The sequence below is a fragment of the Mytilus galloprovincialis genome, chromosome 7 (assembly GCF_965363235.1).
Source record: "Mytilus galloprovincialis chromosome 7, xbMytGall1.hap1.1, whole genome shotgun sequence".
Classification (NCBI taxonomy): Eukaryota; Metazoa; Mollusca; class Bivalvia; order Mytilida; family Mytilidae; genus Mytilus; species Mytilus galloprovincialis.
The window spans coordinates 50,589,129-50,615,494 of record NC_134844.1 but is presented as its reverse complement, the minus strand read 5'-3'; the positions used below and the strand labels follow the sequence as shown (position 1 = coordinate 50,615,494).

At 31.6% G+C, this 26,366-nt stretch overlaps 1 protein-coding gene across 1 annotated transcript in view; it reads right to left on the bottom strand.

Moving 5' to 3' along the window:
* LOC143081742 (uncharacterized) overlaps positions 1-24,321 on the bottom strand; it is a 46,296-nt gene extending 21,975 nt beyond the window's left edge. The window contains exons 1-9 of the mRNA XM_076257467.1: positions 24,243-24,321; positions 22,208-22,543; positions 20,889-20,996; positions 19,355-19,408; positions 16,889-16,936; positions 12,652-12,741; positions 10,035-10,106; positions 6,530-6,553; positions 5,725-5,787 (exon numbers count right to left, since the gene is read on the bottom strand). Coding sequence (XP_076113582.1) covers positions 5,725-5,787; positions 6,530-6,553; positions 10,035-10,106; positions 12,652-12,741; positions 16,889-16,936; positions 19,355-19,408; positions 20,889-20,996; positions 22,208-22,543; positions 24,243-24,297 — 850 coding nt within the window. The 5' untranslated portion in view covers positions 24,298-24,321. The remainder of the gene's footprint in view (positions 1-5,724; positions 5,788-6,529; positions 6,554-10,034; positions 10,107-12,651; positions 12,742-16,888; positions 16,937-19,354; positions 19,409-20,888; positions 20,997-22,207; positions 22,544-24,242) is intronic.
* Positions 24,322-26,366: the final 2,045 nt, after the last annotated feature.

Sequence of the window (26,366 nt, the reverse complement as noted above, 5' to 3'; positions counted from 1 at the left end):
TATTATGGGGTCGTTTGACCTGCGATCTGTTTGCTAGTAGCAACAATTACAAAGTTGTAAAATATTATTCTGGATGCCAGGTACTAGCGGGGTTGACGCTTTCGCTAATAATTGGGCACTTGAGAGCAGCTGGATAGTTCCACCTGTACATTTGATCACCAGGACAAGTATGTATATATGTTTTGTACAGCTAAAGGTGTACTTGTTGTGCCTAAATGGATATCAGCCTCTTATTGGCCATCGACTGTTCATATGAAAGGAAAATATTCACCTTGTATTGTAGACTATGTAGAATACAAATATCCTACTAACTTTTTTACACCAGGTTCAGATAAATCTAGCATTTGTGCTACTCAGACTTTTTAAAGTAGCGTTTTAGTTTTACGTTTTGACGCTAGTAGTATTTGAATATTTTTCATGTTAATTAACGCACCTATTTACGTTTGGTTTTGGTTTGGATAACGCACGTATATTGACACGAAATATGAAATATTTGTGGAGAACTGTGCTCCCTATAAGAGAAGACTGCACTCTCTATTTTTGCAAAACACTAGTATGGCACGAATATAGACACGAAATATGAACTATTTGCGGAGAACTGTGATCCCTATAAGAGAAAACTGCACTCTATTTTTTCGCCAAATACTAGTAAAGTATGTATGTTGACACGAAATATGAACTATTTGTGGAGAACTGTGCTCCCTAAAAGAGAGGACTGCGCTCTCTATTGTTTTTGTATATATGGAATATTACCACCTTTTTGGATTCGAGCGTCACTGATGAGCCTTTTGTAGACGAAACGCGCGTCTGGCGTATATACTAAATTTAGTCCTGATATCAATGATGAGTTTAGTTACAGGAGAACTGTACTCCTATTAAAGACAGTTTTGTACTTTCATATGTTTACAATTTATGGACGATTTCACATTCTTGGTATGGGTCTGCTTGATTAATGCGACGTTTGTTACAAAGTTAGAAAGACGTGTTATACTATATTCCAGTTGTTTGCGTTAGCTTTCCCTCCCTCCCCCTCCATCTAGTAGTAGCTTTGTACATTTGATACTTATGTAATTATATAACATGTTGACATTGATACACATGATTGATATTTATTGTTTTTGTTTGATTCGTTGATTTTATAAAATTTATGCAATCTTTGTATCGGACGCACAACCTAGTTTCTTGTTTGTTGTTTATTTTAGTTAGATCATAAAATATTTATTTTAGTAAGAATGAAATGAGGTAGAAAATAACTATAAATACAATGCAATAAAACATACGAACAGTCTCCTACCAGATTTACTTATCATGAACATTAGAAAAAGTGGAAATCTTACACTCAAATAGTAATTAAGGTCACCCCGGATGCACACATGGCATCACTATGAACGGGAAACAAGTAAGGACAAACCAGTTTTTCAAAATTTTACTTCAGGCAAAAGAAAAACAAATTTGATTGGTCATAAAACAAATATATTCTAATTAATTCGAATAATTAGAATAGTTGCCAACGTGCAGTTTCTACTTTGATATAGATATATATATTTATATATACAACTCGTCTAAACATCAGCCCAACAATATTAGATTTGTAAATTTGCTTTCGCAAATTTTTTGTTCTTCCCTCGCCGAGATTCGAACTCATGCTACTGAGATATCGTGACACCAAATCGCCTGCACTGTATCCGACGCGCTAGACAACTCGACCACCTTGGCTTCACAATAATAAAGCTTTCGGTGGCCGATGTTATCTTTCCTCGTCAGTTTTAATCTAGCGTCGTAATACAGTACATGATATATAAGGGATGAAGATGGTATTGTTATAGATCAGCTGAATTATCTATAGTAAAGGGTCCTACAAATAAATGCAAGATACAGTCACAGAAATATTATATTTATAAGTACGTCTGAACCAGTGACAACTCTACAACAGATTATCCATCGGATCACCAGAAGTGATGGTGATACATGGCTGTGTACATTCTTTATATACAACTCGTCTAAACAACAGCCCAACAATGTTAGATCTGTATTTTTGCTTGCGCAAATTTTGTTCTTTCCTCGCCGGGACTCGAACTTATGCTACTGATATATCGTTACACCAAATCGCCTGCACTGCATCCGACGCGCTAGACCACTCGACATATATACATATATTTTATACGAAGATACGTCGAGGGTGAAACTTTAAAATTCGATAATTTCATAATCGTGATTCGATAAATCCGAAAATCCATTGGTATCACGTGTGTTTTCGTTTCCGCTATTTATTTTTGATATTTTCAAAAACAATAAATGAAAAAAAGAACTCTTTTTGCTTTTTTTTTTTTTTTTTTTTTTGATATCACAAAACAAAACAAAAACTTCATTTGGATTAAATTTATGTGAATAGTTCTTAGTATTGGTTATTGAAAATGAACAATGTTGTCGGTCCATTTTATGATACGTGGTCATCGAATTGGAATTATATTTCAAAGTAGGTATTGGATATTCGCGCTTATCATCAATTGATTAACAATTTTAATGAAAAATAGACCGCCTGATATATGAATTAAAATAAGGTGATTAATGAAACACAGACTTTCAATTTTTCTTCTTTTATTCTAATAAGACATACAATTGTAATATTTGAATATTACAAATACACAGTTTCTATCAGTTCAATTAATAATATAAGAATCAAAGACGAAGTTGATGAATAAAAAGGCCATTCAAACTTATTAACAATTATGTTTCATGATTCATGTATGATAAATGCAGTGTAGTGTTGATAGATGCTGTCTGTAATATTTGATATTCGATTGTTTTGGTTGTCATTAATAAGGCCGGGTATTTTTATAGTATGTAACAACTATAGGTTACTATATTGCCTTCAACAATTGACAAAACCCATATCATACAGTACATATAAAAGGTCCAGAAATAACAAATGTCCATCTGAAATAAGCCGTCTTGTATCAATTATTTGCAGTTCAACTTTTATCTTGTAATTGAACAGCCAGATTTAACTCTGACCAAGTGTTTTATTTAACGTTGTTCCACTCTTAAAAATAATAATGTCCTAAGGAACAAGCAAGTGCTACGTTTTAATCATTGGGGTATACAGGTTGATTGTTGTGTTAATTGTGTTCTGCGGCCTCAGACCTGTCCAATATTTTACAGTTTGTTACCCCGATTTTGATTTTTGTCCATGGATTTATGAGTTTTGAACAGCGGTATACTACTGTTGCCTTTATTTACAGAATGGACTGTTAGAAGCTTATATCTTACTTAAAACATTGTTTAACACGTCGATACAGGTAAAACAAAAGAAAAAGCAAGTAAAGATTTAATATCATCAAGTATCGGAAAATTGTTTTGTGCATAAACTTCTTTACATTAAAAAATACCCTACATGTTAGCCGGCGCCCCTTTAAACAGTAGCTCAACTTAACAAAATAGAAAAAAGAAAGTACAGCTAAAGGTAAACAACAGGTATTGGTATATGAAGAATAAGACACAGGATATGCGTATCATGATTTTTGCGTGCGCAAGGACTACTCGTTGTTTCCGCTCATAGTTTCCGTGAATACCTTTACATGGGTTTTGTGTTTCAAAATGGATAAAGTGATTAAAGTATATTTTAATGCAAAAACGAAGAAAGAGATATCGTTATTAGTTATTTTTTTGTTTATAAGTTTGGATTAAAATCAAATGAGTATTAAGAATCTATTCATATACATTATTTCAATGTGTATTACAAAGAGGATATACTAGTAGTCAAAGCAGCTAATAATGACAAGTTTTTTAAATATTATTTTTCAAAATTTAGTTTTCTCCTATAATTTTCTTGTTTCTTATCGGGTTTTATTTTTTACATGGTTAATGAGGGGAAAAAGAATAGGATACGAAGAAAGGTTATTGTTAAACCATATCGAGTTCACCATAGTCGAATACATAATTAATATGAACAAACGAAGATATAACAACTTGCAAACAGTTATATTCTTTTGTTTGAATTTTCAAGAGACTATTATTATTTACCCAAATGGTATCACCTGAAGACCCCCTTTTTTCTGTTTTTTTTTTTTTTTTTTCTCTCCGCAAGGTCGTATCGCTCTTTTTTCGTTTTTTTGTGTATTGTGTCCCTTGTGGGTTTTTTTTTAAATAAATAATTATAAAACGATCACTGTGAACAAAGTGCGAATCGGGCTCACGGTTGGTTTGTTTGGCAGATAAAAAGCGGTAAATAAATGTCTTCCTTTATTCTGTCATATGCAGTATTTAATAGAATAATACCGATAACTTGTCACTCTCTAAGATGCAGGAAATGTATTTAGCTTCATGTATGCTATAAATTGAATAGCTTTATTCTCTTCTGTCCATATATTTTTTTTTTATAATGAACAAAAACAGTTCAACTGATGATAAAAGACGAAACCTGTTTGGCTGAGAGCAGTAGAATGGACCCAAGATGTAACTTTTAATGTCAATGCCATGTCATTAACATCATGAATTTGACATACTGCTACATGCTAAAATGTTGCTGTCTAATTAAAGATGTTAGAAACCAAAAATAGAAAGTTCAAATATATTTAACTCTTGACTGCAAGATATTTACATCCCACCTCCTTTGTTCTAACAGGGTTGATCTGAGCCGGATCACCCCTACCAGATCACTCCAGTTTGAATTTTCTTTATTATGCATGCTTTCCTTTGTTCTGTAACATTTTGGCGGGAATGTCAAATCCACTATAAAACTTATTAATTAATTATACGAAAAAGACTATCTATCAAACTTCACATAGAAAAAATCCATTGTATATGCTGAGATTCGAACGCAAGACCTTTAGCATATTAAGCCACGACACATACCACTACACCAGGACGACTAGATACTAGCTTTCTGTAATGTAACGTACTTAAAGGAAGCAAGATGTTTTTATAAGTGGGAGAAACAGGCAAAAGAGTCGGTAAACAAGAGTTGGGCGATATTTTTATAAAGTGGCGATAAAGTGTGGGCCGATTGGTTAATAGGGCGAGTTGACATTGTTTGATATCTACTCATCGTGTTCAAGGGTTACAAGCATTAGCCTTTCAAAAAGGGCTATTCGACTCTTAGCTAATGAAAATGAAAAGTGCTCTCGCTTTGTAGATTAATTTATTTACTAGAATAGCCACGTGCATCAATCAAAATTTTTTACTACACACGTGATGTCACACGTTATGAAGTAGTATCGTTTAACGTTGTTGTTTACGAAACTCCAGAAGATTCGACTATTTATAGATAAAAGTTACCTGTCTACCAATATCATGAATATGCATGATTAATGACCAGGCAAAATCTAATTGCTAAAATAGAGAGGACAAATCCGATACTCTACGCAAGAAAAATTCACGCACTAACTGTCCATCGTTCAATTCTTAATCTCGACTCCTAGGAGTCGATAATAAATGGTATACATCATATTGTAATATATAAAGTATATTATAATGGTTTTGTGGCGTTCTAAACTAGATTTTATGAATTGTAAATGGGTTGTTCGTCTAATCTAAAACAGCTGGGATGTAAAATTGTTATCCCATACGGACTTGGTGTGTCAGTGTTAGATCACCCTCTGGCCTCCGGCCATCGGGGTGATCTTACACTGACACTCTGGGTCCTCGTGGGATAACTATAATATAAAATAATTTCTTGAAAATTACCTTCATCAATTGAATGGGTTTTACAAAATTTACATTTACCTCTTTGTGCATCGTTTTCAGGAATGTCCTCCAGTTTATCTAGTGATGGGTATTGTGTTTCCACTGCAATTGAATATTCATATAAGTGATACAGTATTTAGCGGAATAACACTGGTAACTTGTCACACTATAGGAAATATTTTATTTTTCTATAATGAACAAAAACAGTTCAACTGATAATATAAGACGAAGCCCGTTTTTGACTGAGAACAGTAGAATAGATCATGTGCAGTAGCATTTGAGAATAGAGTGCAACATATGGAGCAGAATATTCCTTTCTTTCGGAGAAAAAAAGATCCGCCACTTATTTTTATTTGGGTTCGTATCGCTCAGTCTTTAGTTTTTTTTTTTTTGTGTTGATATAGGTATACTGTTTGTTGTTTGTCTCCTTGTTATATTTTTTTTTGTAAAGGCAGTTTCATTTTCTTTTTTGGACTACAGAGTTTGAGTGTGCCTTTTGTGTCTTACGTCTCTCTTGTATGTCCAAAACGATACATATTTACACTCTACCACATGCAACTCTGTTTAAAGTCAAGCGATTAGCTTCTACTATAGTATTGGCATTATCATTTTCATATTACTATTGATGGTTGCATTACTCAATCGAGATTGCAATCATATTACATTTTAATAAAAAGGTCTCTTTTTGTCCTCAATGCTCTTCAACTTCGTACTTTATTTGGCCTTTTTAACTTTTTTGGATTCGAGCGTCACTGATGAGTCTTTTGTAGACGAAACGCGCGTCTGGCGTATGTACAAAATTTAGTCCTGGTATCTATGATGAGTTTATTTTCAATCGACTTACCGTTGTGCTTTCTTTCTTTTACATCTGCAAAAAGAATATGCATATTGATATACGTAAGATGCGCATTTGTGATATAAGGCAAACACAATTACTTAGTGAAAAATACATTAAAGATAGCATTATAGTCTTGAACAATCAGACATATCGTGTGACAATCTTTATCAAATCACATATAGTGTAGACAGGAACGAATAAAAAGTACCATGTTAGATAAGTCATTTCCCTCTATACCATCGATAAAAGCATAAGTACAAGTATAACAAAAAAATCACGTTTTATATTTAATACAGTAAGCACGCCGTGTTGTTATATTTGTTTTTCGTTTAGTGTTTTTTCTTAAATCAGGCCGTTGGTTTCTTCGGTTTCAATTGTTTCACTTTCTGTTATGTCAGGGCCATTTATAGCTGGCTAAAAGGAATGGGGTTTGTTCATTGCTGAAGGCCTTTCGATGACCTTTAATTGTTTAAGAGACTATTGTGTTAATCATGCAAATTGTCTTATTGCATATCTAATATTGAATATATATTATTTAGCAAATATAGCAAATATACACCACGAAAAAAAAAGAAACACAAATGATCAAGGTAACTTTTTTACAGAGTTAAAATGCAAAAATTAATATAAGAAAGGATATTTGAGTAACAATACCATGCAGTCGTCATGTTAAGGTAAAAGTTACTTAGGAATAATAACTAATCTGCTCACCCTTCTGGAGCACCTGAGATTGACCCTAGGTTTTTGTGGGGTTCGTGTTGCTTATTCTTTAATTTTCTATGTTGTGTCATGTGTACTATTGTTTGTCTGTTTGTCTTTTTCATTTTAGCAATGGCGTTGTCAGTTTATTTTCGATTTATGAGTTTGACTGTCCCTCTGGTATCTTTCGTCCCTCTTTTCTAAAGATTTGTATTTTTCACATATCCCTCGTTCCCCCACAAAACATGATAAGCATAATTAATTACATCAGATCACTATCTCTTATTTACTACGGCAAAGATTGCATGGACGCAACAGTTTATAATATCCAGTACGATAACTGACTACTTCCAGACAGAGAAAAGGTAGAGTTCTTGTTCATTTATTTATTTTTTTCATTTTTTTTTTTTTTGGTAGAATAGATATGAGGAAGCATCTTACTATTTGTGAGATATTTTCTACAACTGTTCAATATTAACGAAAATAAAAAAGATATTAATATTTGTAAGGTAGCATGATTTAAAGAGTGACCCTTACTTCGAATGTATTTAATTTCTCCATAAATTGAGCAAACGAAAAAAAAGTAAGGACAGAAAAATATGTCCATGAGGATTGTGAGATAAGTCGCTTTTGCATCCCCATTATTTATATCCAGGTCAAAATGAAAGGACCCGGTTTTGAAATCAGTCTTACCTGGTTATTTATTAACATCGACAACTGTAAAAACCAGTTTCGTCATGGAGATTAAGACATACTAGCATTATGTAATTTGAAATTTTACGTTCTACAGGCGTTAAATGTTTCGTTGCACATGTGTGAAAGAGAAAAACATTTGCATTTATTTGAATCGTAAACACTTGAATTTCTGCTTTTTATTGGAAAATGACCAAAAACAAACAATTCAAACCAGTAAAAAAACTTCCTGCTTTATGTTAAAAACACTGAACGAAAATTAATACGATGAACAGCAACAAACTATCTATACGTTTTTCGATATGAACTACATGTATGTAAAATTCAATTCGAATATTTTAAAACTGTTGAACAGCTTTAAGAATTGAAGGATTCCTATTTACAATTTCTTTGTCGACCCGATGGTTTATATTGTATCCTACTGTCCTTTCTCCAAAAATCCATTTAAACACTTTCAAATAGCTGCCGCTAATTTATGATAATGTGAAGCTTTCCATATCTGTATTAAATTGTGATACAGTTAAACTCATCCGTAAAATTTTTACGACCATTATGCTTTGTTTATCAGGTCATTTTTTGTTATTATGTCACACAATGTTATGCCGATAAATTTGTTCAGAAAAACCCTTTTTGTTTTTTTCGTTTAAGGCAGTTTGGTAAAGGAGAAATAATTATTTAATAAGCTTAAGTAGCACAAAAAATCAATTTCAGCTCTTAATGCTACATTTGAAGTCCACAGGACGACTATATAACTACTCCAACTCTTAACTGTATTATACGCCCTTATCATAAATGCGGCATATTGCCATCTGACGATCAAACCAACAAACTCAAGCATTGGAGACAATCATGATACCATTTAAGAGGTTGAACAAATTGAGTATAAGAATTGACAAGGCACTCTGAGAACTAAACTGTTGACACAGAAAAAAAGTCGTCTTTGTCTGATTTTGTATAATGGACTTGTTATTTGATATTTCACAATTTTAACTATACAAAACATTTATTCAATGAACCTTGACTAAAGAGGCACTGACAAATAATCTCTGTTGACATTAGAATAAACATTGTAATGCAACTGCTTTATGTTACCTTTAAACGAACCTCAACACATAAAGTAAGCAAAAGTATCAAGTTCAATGCGCCATGATAAGAAAACGTGGCCATGCGATCTCTAAGATAATTATATATGCAAATGATAAGATACAGTTGCATACGAAATATCATTGACATACGTGTACCATTTGTGGTTCATTTAAACACGTTTCAAAGCCAATAAACAATGACTGAGTATGCGGGATCAAATATTCTCCATGTAACTAAGATATGTCAATACTGCTTATACAACTGTATCACCAATATCATTAATTTACCAGTATTGATTCCCCTTTAACTGAGCAAATATAATTGCTGACGTCGCTGTCACCGCCGACAAGGAAAGCCAGACACATGATCATGAAGATGGAATATCTTATCAGAGTAACTCATTAGATGAAATATAAACTTACAGAATTATTTACATATTTTTCGTAGATATTCTCATCTAGAAAGATAATTACATATTCTACTATCGATATCACATATAATTAACCTTCTACTAGTGGTTCGTTTTAAAATGACCAAATAACATACTAGTACATCGTTGACGACGCCACCCGAAACTCGTTGTGCGGCTTCTTTGATGCGAAACAAATAGCACAACAACAAATATCCTCACTAGGAAGAGGAAAATAAAATTAAGACAGGATTTTACCACATAATTCTTGATTCTAAAGTTCAATGTTAATTTTGTATAATTTGTGTTCATGCTACCTACCGAAAATTCAAGATCCAAAATTTGAAAGACTATTTCATTATATATATAATAGAACGTTTAAAGATAGCTTTTATTAATCTTTTGTATATCAATTTTTTACCCTTCTCAAGTCAATTTTCAACCATTTTCCTGTTTCTGCGTTCCCCCTAGAAAAAATACTTGGAAAGAGAAACATACAGATTATTTCTAAATATCGAATTCTTGATTTCGTATTGCATTATATTTTCCTTTTTTTGTAAATTTCATTTCGTTTTAATCGCGTACTAAAATTATATCATTTTGTGATTAGACTATTAGGATTACCTTCCTTGTTAAAAAACAGTATACCAATAAGAAGTCCACACGGTGATGCACAAGAAAAACACACATACTGCACTAAAATAAAAATGATAAAAAACAGATACATAAAAAGTTGCATTTATTTTAATGAAAAAGTTTATATCACAATTTTTGAAAAAAAACAATTTATATTTCAATTAACTGAATTAAATATATTTGAATCATACCAACCGTGCAAGAGCCTCATGTTTAGTCAATATCGTTAAACACCCTCTAGAAGGGTTTAAGTCATTCGTCTCAAAACACACCACAAGCGCTCAGTTCATCTTGTCGTAAATATTATGTAAAATTTATCAAACAAACACGTTAAACTTAGTGCTTGATAAGACTCTTCTTATTTTGTCTTTTTCAGTGCTATAATGATAAAATCTTTACAAGACTGTTACTAAATTTAAGTTCACGTCTTTGCGCAATATCCAGGTTTCCTGTCCCGCAATTTCCAATTTGTTACGTGGTAAGTTATATCAATCTTAAGTTGGTTAATTAAATTAATATCGCTCTGGTTTAGTCATGTTCCCAACAACCCAATGTGAAGGTTATTTTAATTTTCAGCTATTCAAAAACGAATTGTATAACACCCTAGTTTCATATTTGAAACACCCACATAGGCCAAAGTGTGACACTAAACACCTTACTAAGGAATGATACCTAATAATTAAAAGGATTGTTTAAAGATTAAATAAACATGGCAAAATTTAAAAACAAATTGACCGGTTTATAGCTTTGAGTCTTAAAATTATTCAAAAGATATCTGATCAAAATTTGTAGATCAGAATATAACAACTGCTGTTAGGACTCCAATTATGATATAAAGTATGGATTTTGTCCCAAAAATGCAGTTTGTAAAAACTAATATTCCTAAACAACAAATTGTTAGTTTTAACTCAAAGGGAAATATAACACCTACTGAATAATAAACATTATGAATCTTTATATCATGTCTTTTGAAGTGTTAACAGTTACCTTAAATAAAATAAAATTAAGAAAAAAAAATACCAAGCGATAAATAAATGTTATTTTCAAAATCAAACTTATTTTCATACTTGAAATACTAGCAATAAATAATTTAGTTCCTTAAACAATGGCTATACTAAAATCACTTACTTGCGTTTTGAAGAACGGAGTCATTTGTTGCATTTTATACATTTATATCAAATCAAGTATAAACGAACTAGCTCATTAAACAATTAATCATGTCGATAAATAAAGTTGAAATGATTTTTTAAACACATAAAAAAAGACATATGGTGCGAAAATCAAACAAATGCTTTATTAAACTTATGAACTAATTTGAACGTTAATTTTTACTTTGAACAAAATGTACTAAACATAATAACAAATCAATATATTGAGTTTTCATTTAAAAGTTTATCATCTTTTATTTACAATACATGGAATATTCAAACTGGCGTACATCAATAAATGAAACAAGATCCTTTCTTTTTCAGTAATTGTTGGTTCTTTTTCTTAGATAAAGTCTTCTTTATTGATAAACAGAATGGTGGTGTTCCTTTGGCACCATCTTACGGTGTTAATATTTCACAGCTCGTTCGCTATGTCCGTGTCTGTTGTGACGTTTTTGATTTTAACGAACCTAATATATATATTACTGGTAAATTATTAAACCAGGGATATAGTTACCATAAATTGTTTCCATAGATATAAAGATTTGGTTTTTAAGTTTGGTTAAACTAGCTGTCAGATAACTGCGAGTACTCTGAGATATGTTCCTAGTGTCTTTTTGTTGTTGGGATGTACAGGTACCCGGCCACGTTCACTTGAATTTTTGTCCTTCTGATGAGTGAAGCCTTTTTCAACTGATTTTATAGTTCGTTCTTATGTTGTACTGTTATACCACTATCCCAGGTTAGGGGAGGGTTAAGTCAGGAGCCTTTAATTCAGTGGTTGCCGTTTGTTTATGTGTTACATATTTGTTTTTCGTTAATTTTTCTATATAAATAAGGTCGTTAGTTTTCTCGTTGGAATTGTTTCATATTGTCATTTCGGGGTCTTTAATAGCTGACTATGCGGTATGGGCTTTGCTCATTGTTGAAGGCCGTACGGTAGCCTAAGTTGTTTATTTCTTTGTCATTTTGGTCTCTTGGGACAGTTTTCCTAAGTCAGAAATCTGATGTACAGTAGTTGTCGTTTGTTTATGTAATGTATACGTGTTTCTCGTTTCTCGTTTTTAATATAGATTAGACCGTTGGTTTCCTGTTTGAATGGTTTTACACTAGTAATTTTTGGGCCCTTTATAGCTTGTCGTTCGATGTGAGCCAAGGCTCCATGTTGAAGGCCGTACATTGACCTATAATGGTTTACTTTTATACATTGTTATTTGCATGGAGAGTTGTCTCATTGGCACTCACACCACATTGTTTTATATCTAGTTGTCTCATTGGCAATCCAAGTACCTTTGATAACTATTTACCACATTTTCTTTTTTAGGTATGTGTAATGTAATTGATACAATCGAATTACCGACGGCTTACTTTAAAAGTAGAGAAATTCGAAAGAATACAATTGAACAAAGACGGTTTGGGTTTGGGTTTTTTATGAAAACTTTATAGGAAATACTTACATTTACAGCTGTTGTCTGTTAAATTTGAAAGTATCCAAAATATAATCATAATCAGAACTGTCAGTACTAAAAAGGCAATCCCTTTACAAGCTACAAAATAAGTTGCTTCCTAAATCCATTTGTTTTCAACAATCGAGTTGGCTTCTATTAGTAAAAATGCAGATTCAAATTTGACTATAACTTATTGCTGTAACATAAGAATGCATTGAGCTTATAACATATAACATTTCATGTGATAGATGAACTATTGCTAGTTTTGATGAATTGCCTAAGAAATTGAGACGTAAAACAACAATTAAAGTGCTGCTCCCTTCTTCGTTGCTTTTGCATAGTAATTTTTAGATATTCATTGATACACCATCCGATAGCCTCCACTCATAAAATTAGGCCGTGTTAACAACATACGCCATGTACAGTTAACATGTTTACATTTAGTTTTATGTAATGTACTCTGGTTTCACATTAAATTTGTTCACATATTTATACCTGGCTAGAATGAAAAACATTGTCCTGCATTTTTGTTTAGTTGTTATCTCTGGCCTGCGTTTTTATTTTTCACACTATGCAGTCCTGCTTTTTTTTATTAAATTATCCTGAATTATCTCTGCCTTTTTTTTGGCAAAGTGTCTCATCCTGCCTTTTTCTTACTCAAAACTCCTGTCCTGCCTATTTCTAAATATTTCATCATAGCACACCGTGAACATTTAGTTTTATTAATGGGAACGTAATTGTGTTAAGTTTACGTGTGCATTACACTGACACAACACCGAGTGTATGTCAATGCCCTAGTGTTTGTGTTCCTTATAACTTATCAATTCAAAATTCAAAAAGTTTTCAGTTTTCATTTTTTTTTCTGATTTGTTGTCAAAGTTTGAAAATATCGAAATTTTAAAGTTTTTTTAGTTTTTAAATTTTTTAAAATATTCATTTTAATTAAACAAGATGCTGACTTGTGATCCTCCGAATTACTTATTGCCGGGTTTGCAACAACATGAGCAACACGCGCGCGTGGAGCATGATCTGCTTGCCCTTCCGGAGCACCTGAAATCACTCCTTGTTTTGGTACGGTTCGTGTTGCTGAGTCATTAGATTAGTGATGTATTTTGTGTGCTATTGTTTGTCTATTAGTCTTTTTCGTTTTTAGCAATGACGTTTCCTGTGTATTTTCGACATACTAGATTGATTGCCCTCTGTTATCTTTTGCCCATCTTTTGTTTTATTCACATGATAAAAAAGAGAAATATGTTTCTTTAAGTCTAAAAAATAATTAGTAATACCTGATATGTACACACTTTGATTAACTTACAAAATGAACAATATTCAGAAGTTAATTGTCGATATTGTGATTATTGCTGCATGTAATTTTGAATAGCAAATAAGGAAACGGGATATGCGATTTTCTTAAGCTTGAAATAAGGGAAATTTCTGTATCTGTATTTGCACTTTTGTAAATCATCTTGCGACCATCAACTTTGAGCAAAATACAAGTACGCAGTTACGAACCGTTCCTTGATTGCGTTCCTATCCAATGTACCCTCATTTTTCAGCTACGATCTAAATTTGCCGACCTGCGTTCCTGAACATACTCTATTATAGAATATAAACGTTCTTATTGCATTTTTTTTATAATTTTTTTATCGTCCTGAACATGCATGAAATATTTGCTACTGTCAACCATCAATCATTTTAAAAAAAAGCCGTTTATAAATAAATCATAAAGAAACTCAGGTTTCCACTTCTCGGCCAACGTTTCTCTTAGATGGATTTTGATAATTTTTATTTCCTTTTCGACCATACAGCTCTTCAATTGTTTCGGTTCTTATATTTATTTGGCTTCTAAGTATCCAGCTTTGAGCGTTCTGGGTGAAGGTAAATACAGCGCCTATACAAACGGGTTGTTTAAATTTGCATTGGATATTTTATTCGCTTCAAATGATGCTGCCAATCGAAAATAGTACGTGGGTCGATTACGGTTTCAGTTACTGTAATCTAATTTATTGCGGTACGTTCTCTTTAAGTAGAAAATTTGTATTTATATTAGTTTTTCTGATTTTTCTCTGCGATTCATAAGATTTCTTACCCCTATTTTTTTTAAATGTACCGATAATTTTATTACTGACTGTAAATACAAAGTAAGCGGGAGATTAAATTGAATCCGTTGTACTCGGGGCTTAATATGAAAAAGAAGATGTTGTATGATTGTTTAGGAGACAACTCTCCATAAGATACCAAGTGACACAGAATTTAACAACTATAGGTCACCGAATTGCCTTCAACAATGATCAAAGCCCATAGTACTATAAAAGTCCCCGAAATTACAAATGTAAAACTATTCAAAAGAGAACACTAACGGTCTTATTTATGTAAGAAAAAATTAACGAAAAGCAAATATGTTACACATCAAAAAACGACAACCACTGGATTACAGGCATGTAAAAACATATTGTGGCAAGGTAAAACATGTCAGCGGGACAACTCCCTCCCCCGCCACCCCCCCCCCTTTCCCTGCCATTTTGGACAGTGGTGTAACAGTACAACATAAGAACGAACTATAAAAATCACAATGGCCAGGACAATGTAAAACGCTGAATTTTAAGTTAAATTCAAGGAAATATTGTTTGCCTTAAATATCTATAGCAATCAGAACAACAGTTTCATGAACTTGTGCAATAGCGGTTAATCGATCCGACTGCATTTCATATCACTCGAAAATACAATATCTTGAATGGACATTTTACCTATGATTTTACATGAACTATCAAAATAACGCAAATAACGACCAACATTATGCTAAAGCAATAACGGAAAAGTATATATCAACCAAAATAATAAACAGACTATGCTTTGGGTAAAAAGTAAAAAGACCAATAGACATACATACGTACACAAAACGCAACATAGAACACTAAAGACTGATCATGAAGAACTCCATTAAAATATGGAGATCTCAATTGCTCTGGAGGAGTAATCAGATCCTCCTCCAAGTATGAAATCCGTCGTGTTGTGCATGTAATTCGGAAGCCTCTTGTTTTATCATTTTTGATATATTTAGTTTTTCAGAAATTACTGTTTTTGTCTTGATTTGTTTTGGGTAAATTTCATTTCATAACATTCTATTCTTATTTAGTTTCGCACATGTAGCAGGTATCCCTTTTTGAGTCCATCTCTTTTTTCCATTATACATAAAAAAAATCAAACCTTGAAAAAGCCAAATGGTCAAAACTGTACGCTCAGTTTAAGTTTAGCATTTTTTAAGTTTGCTTTAATATTTAAATTATAATATTTTAAAACGAAGTTTATAATTTCAAATTTTTAATTTCTTGATGAAACAATTAAAAAATAAATTAAAAAAGAATTGGTTATATCATAATTTAAAAACTTTTATAGAAAAAAATTCCAAAAACTAAAATTAGATTTTCTTTTTGAAATTTTGAATTGATATAAGTGTAACACGGTAACACGGACAACAAACACTAAGGTTTTCATAAGTAACTAATTATATGAGTGGAGGCTATGTATTACTATAATATGAAACATGCAACCACACATTATACACTTTGGTATAATTTTAAATACATTATCGAGACAAGCTTAAGCTTAGTTGGTCAAGACCACGTGGATATAAACGCTGAATACAGTTTAAACGGAGTTGCCAGAAGCAATGTTTACCTCTATTTGTCGAAAGATAAACCTTCTACTGGTATAAATATTCAAAAGACTATAAACTAGACTATTAGGTGCTTAAAGTGCAAATCAATATACGAAAATCAAATAAGTAAGACATGAACAAACAAAATATACGTGGCTTTCAAAAAATCGACTTCGGGCGTTCCAGATGAAGGTGAATCCAGAAAAATGATTTGGACGCTTAAAATCCATAGACATTTGTTTTCATTTTTTTCATAAAGTTTTTTTTTTCATTTTTGGCAAAGTCTAAATACTTTTATGGAAGAAATGTTCATAAACGTCATCCTAGGTATAGCATTGAAAACAAAAAAATAGTCTATAAGGCTATACCAAAGCTGGCTAAGACAATCAATGCTTCGGGATATAACAACATAAGTATTTTGATTGATTTTTAAGTCAACAGTAAACTACAAAAGAAATAATAATATTTCATACCAGCACAGATTTTTCTTACTTCTTAGCTGTCTAGATATTCTAGAAATAAATGTTTCCGTTTCAAATTAGGGTTAGTTTTATCATAAATGCAATATACCTTAAAGACAGTACTAACCTGCAATTAATCTCGTTTGCGACATGTTCTTGCAACATTTGTTTAAACCTTGCAATTAAGAAAACAATTTTGAAACATAATTGCAATATTTTTAATGTGTAATAGAGATATATTCTATTCTATTGTTTTAATTAAAAATCTATATAAGACACCAGTCGACTGATCCATCAACATAAGATGCATCAGCCGCTTTTCATTACAAAAGTTGAAAAACACAATCATCATTTAAAAAAAAGGTGTTTAATATATTGTTAGATATTTTTATGCTGACTTGTGAGCACAAAATTAGCAAGGTAAATAAGTTATAACCAAAATCTCCGTCTTGTGAAAAATATTAATCATTATAAATTGCATGATTATTCTTTAGCTGTATCAGAGTAAATACTGTTCACAAATCGTTTGAGAAACAACATTACTAACTCCATCATGTGTACAGTTATACAAATGTACCTTCTACACAGTTAAGTTGGATCGTAATAACTATAAGAAGTGTTGACCATACATATTTTGCAATATCTAATCTTGAAAGTTAAAATGTCTATTGCTAGAAATATTCAAGAGACTATAAACTATATACAATCAGACCAAACTGCATACAATGTAATACATGTGTAACATTTCTTTGTCGGCTTTAAAAGGTCCAATATGAAAATGCGAAACAATTCCAGCAATTAAACTGAAAGCCTTATTCTAAATAAGAAACATACAAACAAACAAAAAATATACAGTCATTAAGAAACGTTATATACCTATATGGAGTTATTTTCTTTCAGAACGACGGGTCATTCTTTTTCAGAATCAACCCGGACGATACCATGTTTCAATGAAATATGTTCAAAGGCATAAAATAATGACCTGTGTGAGGTCATTATTTTCCTTGATAAAATTGCAATATAATTTACTTCAAAATTTAATTCGTCTGATAGTTTTTTGTTGCCGATTTGGAAATTTATATTTTAAAGTTCAATCGATGATAGATGTAAAAGAAACCTTCATTGCCCGCATTTTAATTTTAGAAACAAATAACGTGAAGTTTTGTTAATTTATCGCTACGATAAAGAAACATTATCATATATGTGAGATGAATTTTAATATAGACTTTCATAAATAAAAAGGCAGATTTAACATATTCGTGTGTTAGATTTTGAAAATCATATTGAATCACACTGAATAGGTTGGTTGGTTTTTAGTTGCTTGCTTAACGTCCAGTGGCAAATATTTCATGCATGTTCAGGACAATTAACGCTGAATAGGAAATCATACTGTGACCTACATGTATTTATATTCGTCTTTGTGTCAGTTCTTAACTTTTTTAAATTTATGTACACCTTTTACTCTATCAAATGATCAACTAATAAGATAATCTTATATTCTATTAAATAATATTAACGTAACTCAGAAAAGGGTCGGGTGCGGAGGGTATATAATTATATCCTGATTATCTGTTAATAAAATGTATTGCTATTCAAAAGACAATCTTTCTGAATTTTTCATTCGATTCAATTAAAATTGTTAAAAAAATAACCACTTTTGATTTCCGCGACAGAAATGACATAACAAATAGACAAAAAAAACATACCCTCCCCCTTTTCCATAAGCTAAGTGGTACAATAAATTACTTACAATGTGTCTTGTATTTGCCATGCACCGTTATCGGATGGTAACAATACATTTGTGTCTTACTTCATGCAGTTACAGTAATATTTTTTATTGTGTATGGATAAAAAATTTTAAAAGGTTTATATCTAGATTAATTAGTGAGTTTTATTTCACATTCTTAATAAGCCGTAGGTCGTGTTAAAACCTGGACGTATTAGAAAGGAATATCCCACTTAGTGTTGTCGGTAAAATAGGATGCTAAATTTTACTAATCTTTATAAAATATAATATTTTTTTGACGGTATATAAGTCAGATAATGCATATTTTAAGGTTTTGCTTGTCGTAGAACACACCTCCGGGTGTCAGGATTGTTCGAAGAAAGACCTCCCTACGGTCGGTCTTTCATTTGATCAATCCCGACACCCCTCGGTGTGTTCTACGACAAGAAAAACCTTAAAATATGCATTATCTATAACAGATAAACATGGCTTTCAAATATTCGTCTTCGTGCGTTAAAAGAAAGGTTTCGGACGCTTACATTGTTGTTTTCATTTTCTGAAAACTCAACAGACTTTTACGGACGAAATGTGATAAAACATCATCCTAGATAAAGTATTGACCATGTTCTAACCAGAAATGTCAATAATGCTATACCAAAGCTGGCTAAGACAGTAAAACTTTCGGGGTAAAACAACATATGTAATTTGAATAATTTTAAAGTCAACAGTAGATAACGAAAAAAAAATATAATAACTCATATTCGCATAGGTCTAGAAGGTTTTGCTTGTTTTCTTTTACATATAGTTACGTTTGTTGGTTCTGAATAGAGGTTATGACTTTTCCTTGATTACATAATTAGTACCAACCTGCAAGTAATCTCGTTTTCTTCATGATCGTACAAAACACATGTTTGTGCAAACCTGACAATAAAGAAAACAATTTTCTGGCTTTAAATAAAATTAATCGAAGAGATGATCTACGATACCAAATGACTGTTTCATCTGAATAAGATGCATCAGCCACTTTGTATTACAAAAATTGACAAAAACACAATTAAGATCATTTAACAAAGTGTGCTGAATCTGGTTAAATCATTTTATACTACACTCGTTCTATTTGAGCAGTCAAAATGCGTTGACCGTATATTTCTATGTCATATACAGTCACTGACATGATATCACTTTTCCTCATGAATATTTAAATAGAAATTGCCGAAATTATAATTTTAAAATTATTTATACGACCTATTCAACCTGATCTTATTTTCAATGTATACAACGACTCAAACTTATTTCTTTTGCAATTTTTATTTGAAAAAAACATAATTCACTTGCTTATATTTTTGGTCTGCAAGTTATAAATCATTATGTTTTATGCTTATTTTTGATATTTTAGTTCATTCTTAAACAGATTCGTTCACCATCGAAAAGTACATTTCATCGTGTTGTATATTTCTCGGCCTGCATGATATGATGCCTTTTTATTTTATTAGATTGCAGTATAAAGCCAATAATAGTGCATTGACTTGACATATCAACGATATAATGATTCGGCCCGAAACGGAGAATTAGCTCAGCAGAGTCTCGAAATTCCCTGTTTCTAAGCCTCGTCCTTATATCGTTGATATGTTAAGTCAATGCACTATTTTAAACTATGTATGCGGTCTGATAAACACTGAATAAACAGAAAAGGTATATATCTAAGAAAGTTCATATCAATTAAATATCGTAAAGGAAAATAAATCCCCTACACAATTAAACATTAAAGATAGATTATATTTATAAATTGAATACATCCATCCTGATAAGATGTGTTTCTTTGTCCGATATGTTCTCCTATTTATTTATATTGTTGTCCTGCAATAATATGTTGTCATTTTAATGTTATATTTTACCTTGTCATTTAAGCGGGAGGTTTGGCGTGCCACAAAACCCGGTTCAACCCACCATTTTTTTCTTTAAAAAAAAGTCCTGTACCAAGTCGGGAATATGGCCTTTGTTATATTATAGTTCGTTTCTGTATGTGTTACATTTTAACGTTTGAGAGTGAATTCACCTTACTATAAGACGTGTCACGGTACTTTTCTATCCCAAATTCATGTATTTAGTTTTTATCTTATATTAGTTATTCTCATCGGAATTAGTTTAATGTTTGTTTGTTTCTGTGTATGTTACATTCTAATGTTCTGTCGTTGTTCTCTTCTTGTATTTAATGCGTTTCCCTCAGTTTCAATACGTTATCCGGATTTGTTTTTTCTATTGATTTATGAGTTTCGAACAGCGGTATACTACTGTTGACTTTATTCATGTATTTGCTTGTGTGGTTTCAGAGTAAATGATTAAATTAATCTTTTGAGAATCAATCACGTTAACTTCCATGTTTATAAGTATACAACAATACCTTCTACACATTTAAGTTGGGTTGGAATAACGGACAGAAATGTTAACCATAGAGATATTGCTCCAAAGTAACCGATCACTGACCACAACATGACTCTGCATTTTCCATCTGTAACAAATGCAAAGATTATCATCATCATTCTCAGCAAAGTAAATTACATTATAGTTGTAGAAAATTAAACTAGTGCTGTTCTAGAATCAGATGTCAAGTGATATTTGTACAATGTATGTGCAACCGATATAGATAAGATATGGTCAATGTCGTCTCCATTCAATTCATTACACGCATATGCCTTTTATGTATGCAACACATCTGATGATTTTATATTGATAGATTGGTGTATCTAATAAATTAGAGTTGGTTATTGGTGTTGGTATCATGTTTGATAAAAACAAAAATTAAATCTTTTTATTGTCGACTTGGTATACATATGTATTACAACTGTTTTGTTATCTTGCTCTTGACAAAAATGCATTGTTTGCAATAGTATAGTAATTACTTAACCTAGTGTACTTATGAACTCGGGCGATTAATTAGTATTGGTTGCTAACATGCAGTGGCAATTACTTTATGTATGTTCAGGAAAACATCTAATAAACAGGCAATGCTATATGTTCACAGAAGCTCCTATATTACATGGCCACTGTAAAATTACGTTATACTATATTTGCAGTAAAATAACAAAAATTTCATCAAAAGTATCGCCTGGATGACATATTTTTTATTATTTCTTTATCTGAATAGGATGATATTATGCTTTGAATATAGTACTTTGTACCTTAAGAAAAAACAACAAGTCCCCGCGGGGAAAAAATCGTATTACTGCTATCATCAGGATACAGGTTAAAAATCGAAATAATTGTAGTTTGCAAAAATCTGTTAACATTTTCTTCTCCGTGTTAAATATGAAGGGAAAAAAGGCAACTGCTTTAAAAATATTTTTTAGTTTTAGCTCATTAAATATATAAAGCACAGAGAGGGACAACATGAACTAATTCCACTAATATTAAACAAAACAACGTTAACTGAACGTAACGACACGGAACGCGAATCAAGCTATACGTGAACGACCTTCAAATGGATCAGAACTGAAATAAGGAAGATAAAACAGGAAGTTTTACACTATCGGGTAAATTTCAAATAATACTTCTTTCAATATCTATTAATAGCTTACTACAGAAAAACATTTGCTTTTTGAGTTTAAAAACAATCAAATCGATGAGTATATGTCGATTTCAGTAGTTCTTGATCATGCACTGTTTGCAAATTTTTGTGTTAAGTGAAAACAATATGCAGTATATTTTAATCCCACATTATACCTTTATATCGCAGAACTGTTACATCAACATTTGCTAAACCTTTATTTGTACCATGCAGACATTTCCATTTTCCATTCATTCTTTCATTTATAATTCCACGTATTAAACATGTAGTCTCATTAGTTGTAACATTCTGAGCAAGTACCGCATTATCAGAGTGTGTATCACAGTATGATTTTGTCTGAGCAGGATAGCATTCTCCAATAAGTTTATTAGATGGATCTATAATTTCAACTCGGAAATGCAAATTACTAACTCTGCACTTTAAACTGAGTTCTATCTCACTAACTGTCCATGTAAGGCAAACATGATATTTGCAAAAATATGAGTCAATTCCTAAAATAAAACGACACTTAGTAATTATTAAACTAAACTATTGACAAAACTGAACAAATTAACATTCTTCTATGAATTACATTCTTTGATTCATGAGCAAAATTTGCTACTTTTGACATAGTCAGCAATAACATATATATTACAACGAACACCAGTAGTATCATATTTTTCATCTTGTGTTGAATATACGTACCTGGATACATATATCAAACGTATAATTAATCTAATTAAAAGTTACGAAACAAATGATTAAAGTTCTGTTACGAACTTCTTTCAATTTTTCATTATGCAACCTTTAGTAAAGTTTTCACTGAATGTTTTCTTATACATGTTATAAACGAATTAGCCAACAAAACTTTAAATGACTTTTTCAAAACAGGTGTGGTCGATTGATAGGATAATTAATAAAGAGAAGGTGCAGTATGATTGCAAGTGTGACAATTCGTAACAATAAAAACAAATGACATAGAAATTAACAATTATGGGTCAACGTACGGCATTAAACGATGAGTAAAGCCCATACCGCATTATCAGTTTAAAGAGGCCACGAAAAGACAAAGGTAAAACAATTCAAATGAGCTCAATTTGCGTTGTTTGCGTTAATACCGTGTTTGTCTTCAAAGTGCATCACTTACCATAACAGAAACGCTGATGTTCCAGAAAGTAACTTTATTTGAATTCTACTTGTCTCTAAAATATATGTTTTTTTTACTGGATCGGCTTCATTAAAGTGCATAATTTTTAGCAACGAATCATGCAAAAATGTCAAAAGAGAGGACGTTGTTACCATTGATAAAGCGATGGAAACAAATAATAGACAGTAGACATTGACTGTTAAATGTAATTAAATGTATCCCATTCGGAGTGCTGATGATCAGAGAAATCGAGGAACATCACTTGTTATAACAAACTTTTAATGTCCTATCTGATTTTATTGTATTTTTTTGTAAATGTTTGAAATTTGTATCAGTTTTTAAAAAAGCTTACTTGACTCTTATGCATTCGTTCGGTAACAATCAACTTATGAAGAATTATTTTCATTTTTACCATTGTTTCGATGTCATCATGGTGATTCTTTGCTGGCTCTTATTAGCAGAGGGAATAGTCAGCTATGTAGTCGGCTCGTCCGTCCTAATCTGAGTGTAACTTTATCATGGTTATAATTTCTCGTTGATAATATTGAAAAGTTTACGATATCAAGGTTCAAACTCTTTAAGACAAAGTTAAGCTTTATCGAAATAACCTGTGTATTTCCATTTTGCTGATGCAGTTCCTAACGTTTCTATATATATTTGACATGAAAAGTGCATAGAAATACTAAATCAAGGTCCATTATAACTAATTCACCAACATCTTATACTTATTTACTGACTTGCTATTACAGGATTTTGATTATAAAAAGTTATCAAAGATACCAGGATTATAATTTAGTACGCCAGATGCGCGTTTCGTCTACATATGACTCATCGGTTACGCTCAAATCAAAATAGTTGTAAAGTCAAACAAGTACAAAGTTGAAGAGCATTGAGGATGCAAAATTCCAAAAAGTTGTGCCAAATACGGCTAAGGTAATTTATGCCTGGCTTCTAATATCTCATGGGTACTACGTTGTCATGGTTGTGTAAAATTAAAAAATAATACGGTGTGGTTAATTTTAGTAGCAAATGTGTGTTGTACACTGAGTAAAATATGTACTTACCATTAGTGAAAAACGCAGTAAATAACCATATTGCCTGGGGTATCAACTGTACCATTTTCGATTGTGCTAACAAAATGTAAGTGCTGAAACAATTGACATAAACAAACGGATAATATCAATCAATAGTCTAGCAATTGCACTACAAATAAAAATATGTATGTTCCCTTTTGCTAAATCAATATTTTTCGCCACTTTATTATTTTTATCGCAAAGTATCATGAATGTATTTGTCATTGAAAATTTTCCTTCCTTCTAGCCCCTTCTCCCAGCAAATAAGATGACTTTGCCCCACTTTGTGTAAGATTTTCTTTCAAACGTATCTTTTAGTCTACTTTGTAATGAATGAACACCAAACGTTTACTTTTAAAAAGAGGGCAAATTTTATCAAATTTGGAACAACTTTTCTAAAATAGGGGTCAGCTTACTTTGAATTGTAAAGAAACATAAGTCCAGCAATATAGCTAATTATAAATTATGTTTAGAACAAATAATACCAGATAGATGTATACATGGTATAGTTCTTTGGTAAAAGTTTCTTCAAATAATATAAATATGTACCCTTTTGTACTAGGGAGTGGTTTTTACAACAAAACTATCTTTTTATCACTTGAATTTCAAAAAAGATAGTCATTTACCTTGAAGGGTTACCCCTAATTTGAGTGGTTGTTCCCAACCTGTTGAATATATTTCTTCATACAGACAGGTCGTTTTCCCGGACCATCGTAAATGAAAAAATGTTGAGACGTAAACTATACGGTATACCTGAAACACGTGCTTCGCCAAAACGTCTGTCAAATCATCTATATCAAAGTCAAAGGATAAAGTTTGAAGTCAGAGAGTTTTCTTGTTTTTGAACATTTTTCAACATAACAACAGATTTCCTTTCGAAACCATCGTAAAAGAAGGAGAAAAGACTTCGAAAGATTGCTCAAATCACGCGCTTTGGTTAATAAATCCTTTATGTGACATGTGACGGATGCCATTCAACCATATCATTTTAACTAACAATACAATCAACACCTTTATTAATTAGTCTTTGAAATGCAATCAATTGTTTATTGGTTGTCTGTCAAAAATCTTAACGAGTTCAAGGTAAATTCCGAGTATTGTCTGATCATGTAAAGTCCGAAAAAAACGGAAACAAGATGGCTGAAATTAAATCAAATCGTTATATATATTTATATCGCCAAATTCTTTCGCAAATGATGAATTTAATCGCCCAAATTATTATTTTGCAAAATTCAGAACATAAAACTTCTTCTTACACACATGTATTTTCGTTATTAAATGAAAGCTGAATGCCTGAAGAACATAGAAAAACAGAGATTGCAAAACAAATGATTAAAATATCTGTTTTTCTGATACTAGGTAACTGTAATTAGTAGTTTCTGGAAACAATTACTAACCTCTCATACATGTCATATGTAGCTTAATATTCGTTGATTTTTTTTCAAGACAAGGAAAAGGTAGAGCTTTGACATGACCCACATTGTCACTGTATTTGGTCTTTATCTTATACTCTCGTTTTATGTCTCTAGACACTAGATGTTTTAATGTTGTATTAACTCTTCACATTATAGATAAATCAATAAGGTTTCTCAAGTTAATTTTTTCGTTTTATGCACATATCAGTTCAGCTAAGGTGGCTTGTATGTCTTCCTCCATCTTGGATTTTGAAGTAGCAGATAACAATTGGTCTAGATCTTTAATGGATTGTGCAAATTTTGAGATTTGTATGTAACTCATGTTTAGGAATTTTCATGTGCATATAAAAAATATTTATTTATTTATCATAATTACATCTGTATTTTTAAAGAAACAAAATACTCTTGTTTGAATCCTTTTTATTAACTTTGCAACATAAGGGGAGATAACTCAAATGGTAAGGGAGATAACTCAGAAACAGACATTTTTATAAAAGCAAGTGTTGCGTATTTACCAATTTAAATTTGTAGCAAAAAACAAGTCTAATGGCCCAATTTTTTTTTATTTTTCTTATCTGCAAGCATGTTAAAAGAGCTATATTCACATATTCTATCCTAAAATGCTATGGTGTAGTTTTTCTATTTATCACACAAAATAAGATTGTCCATGCAATTCGGTATTGACGTGAATATCAAATAT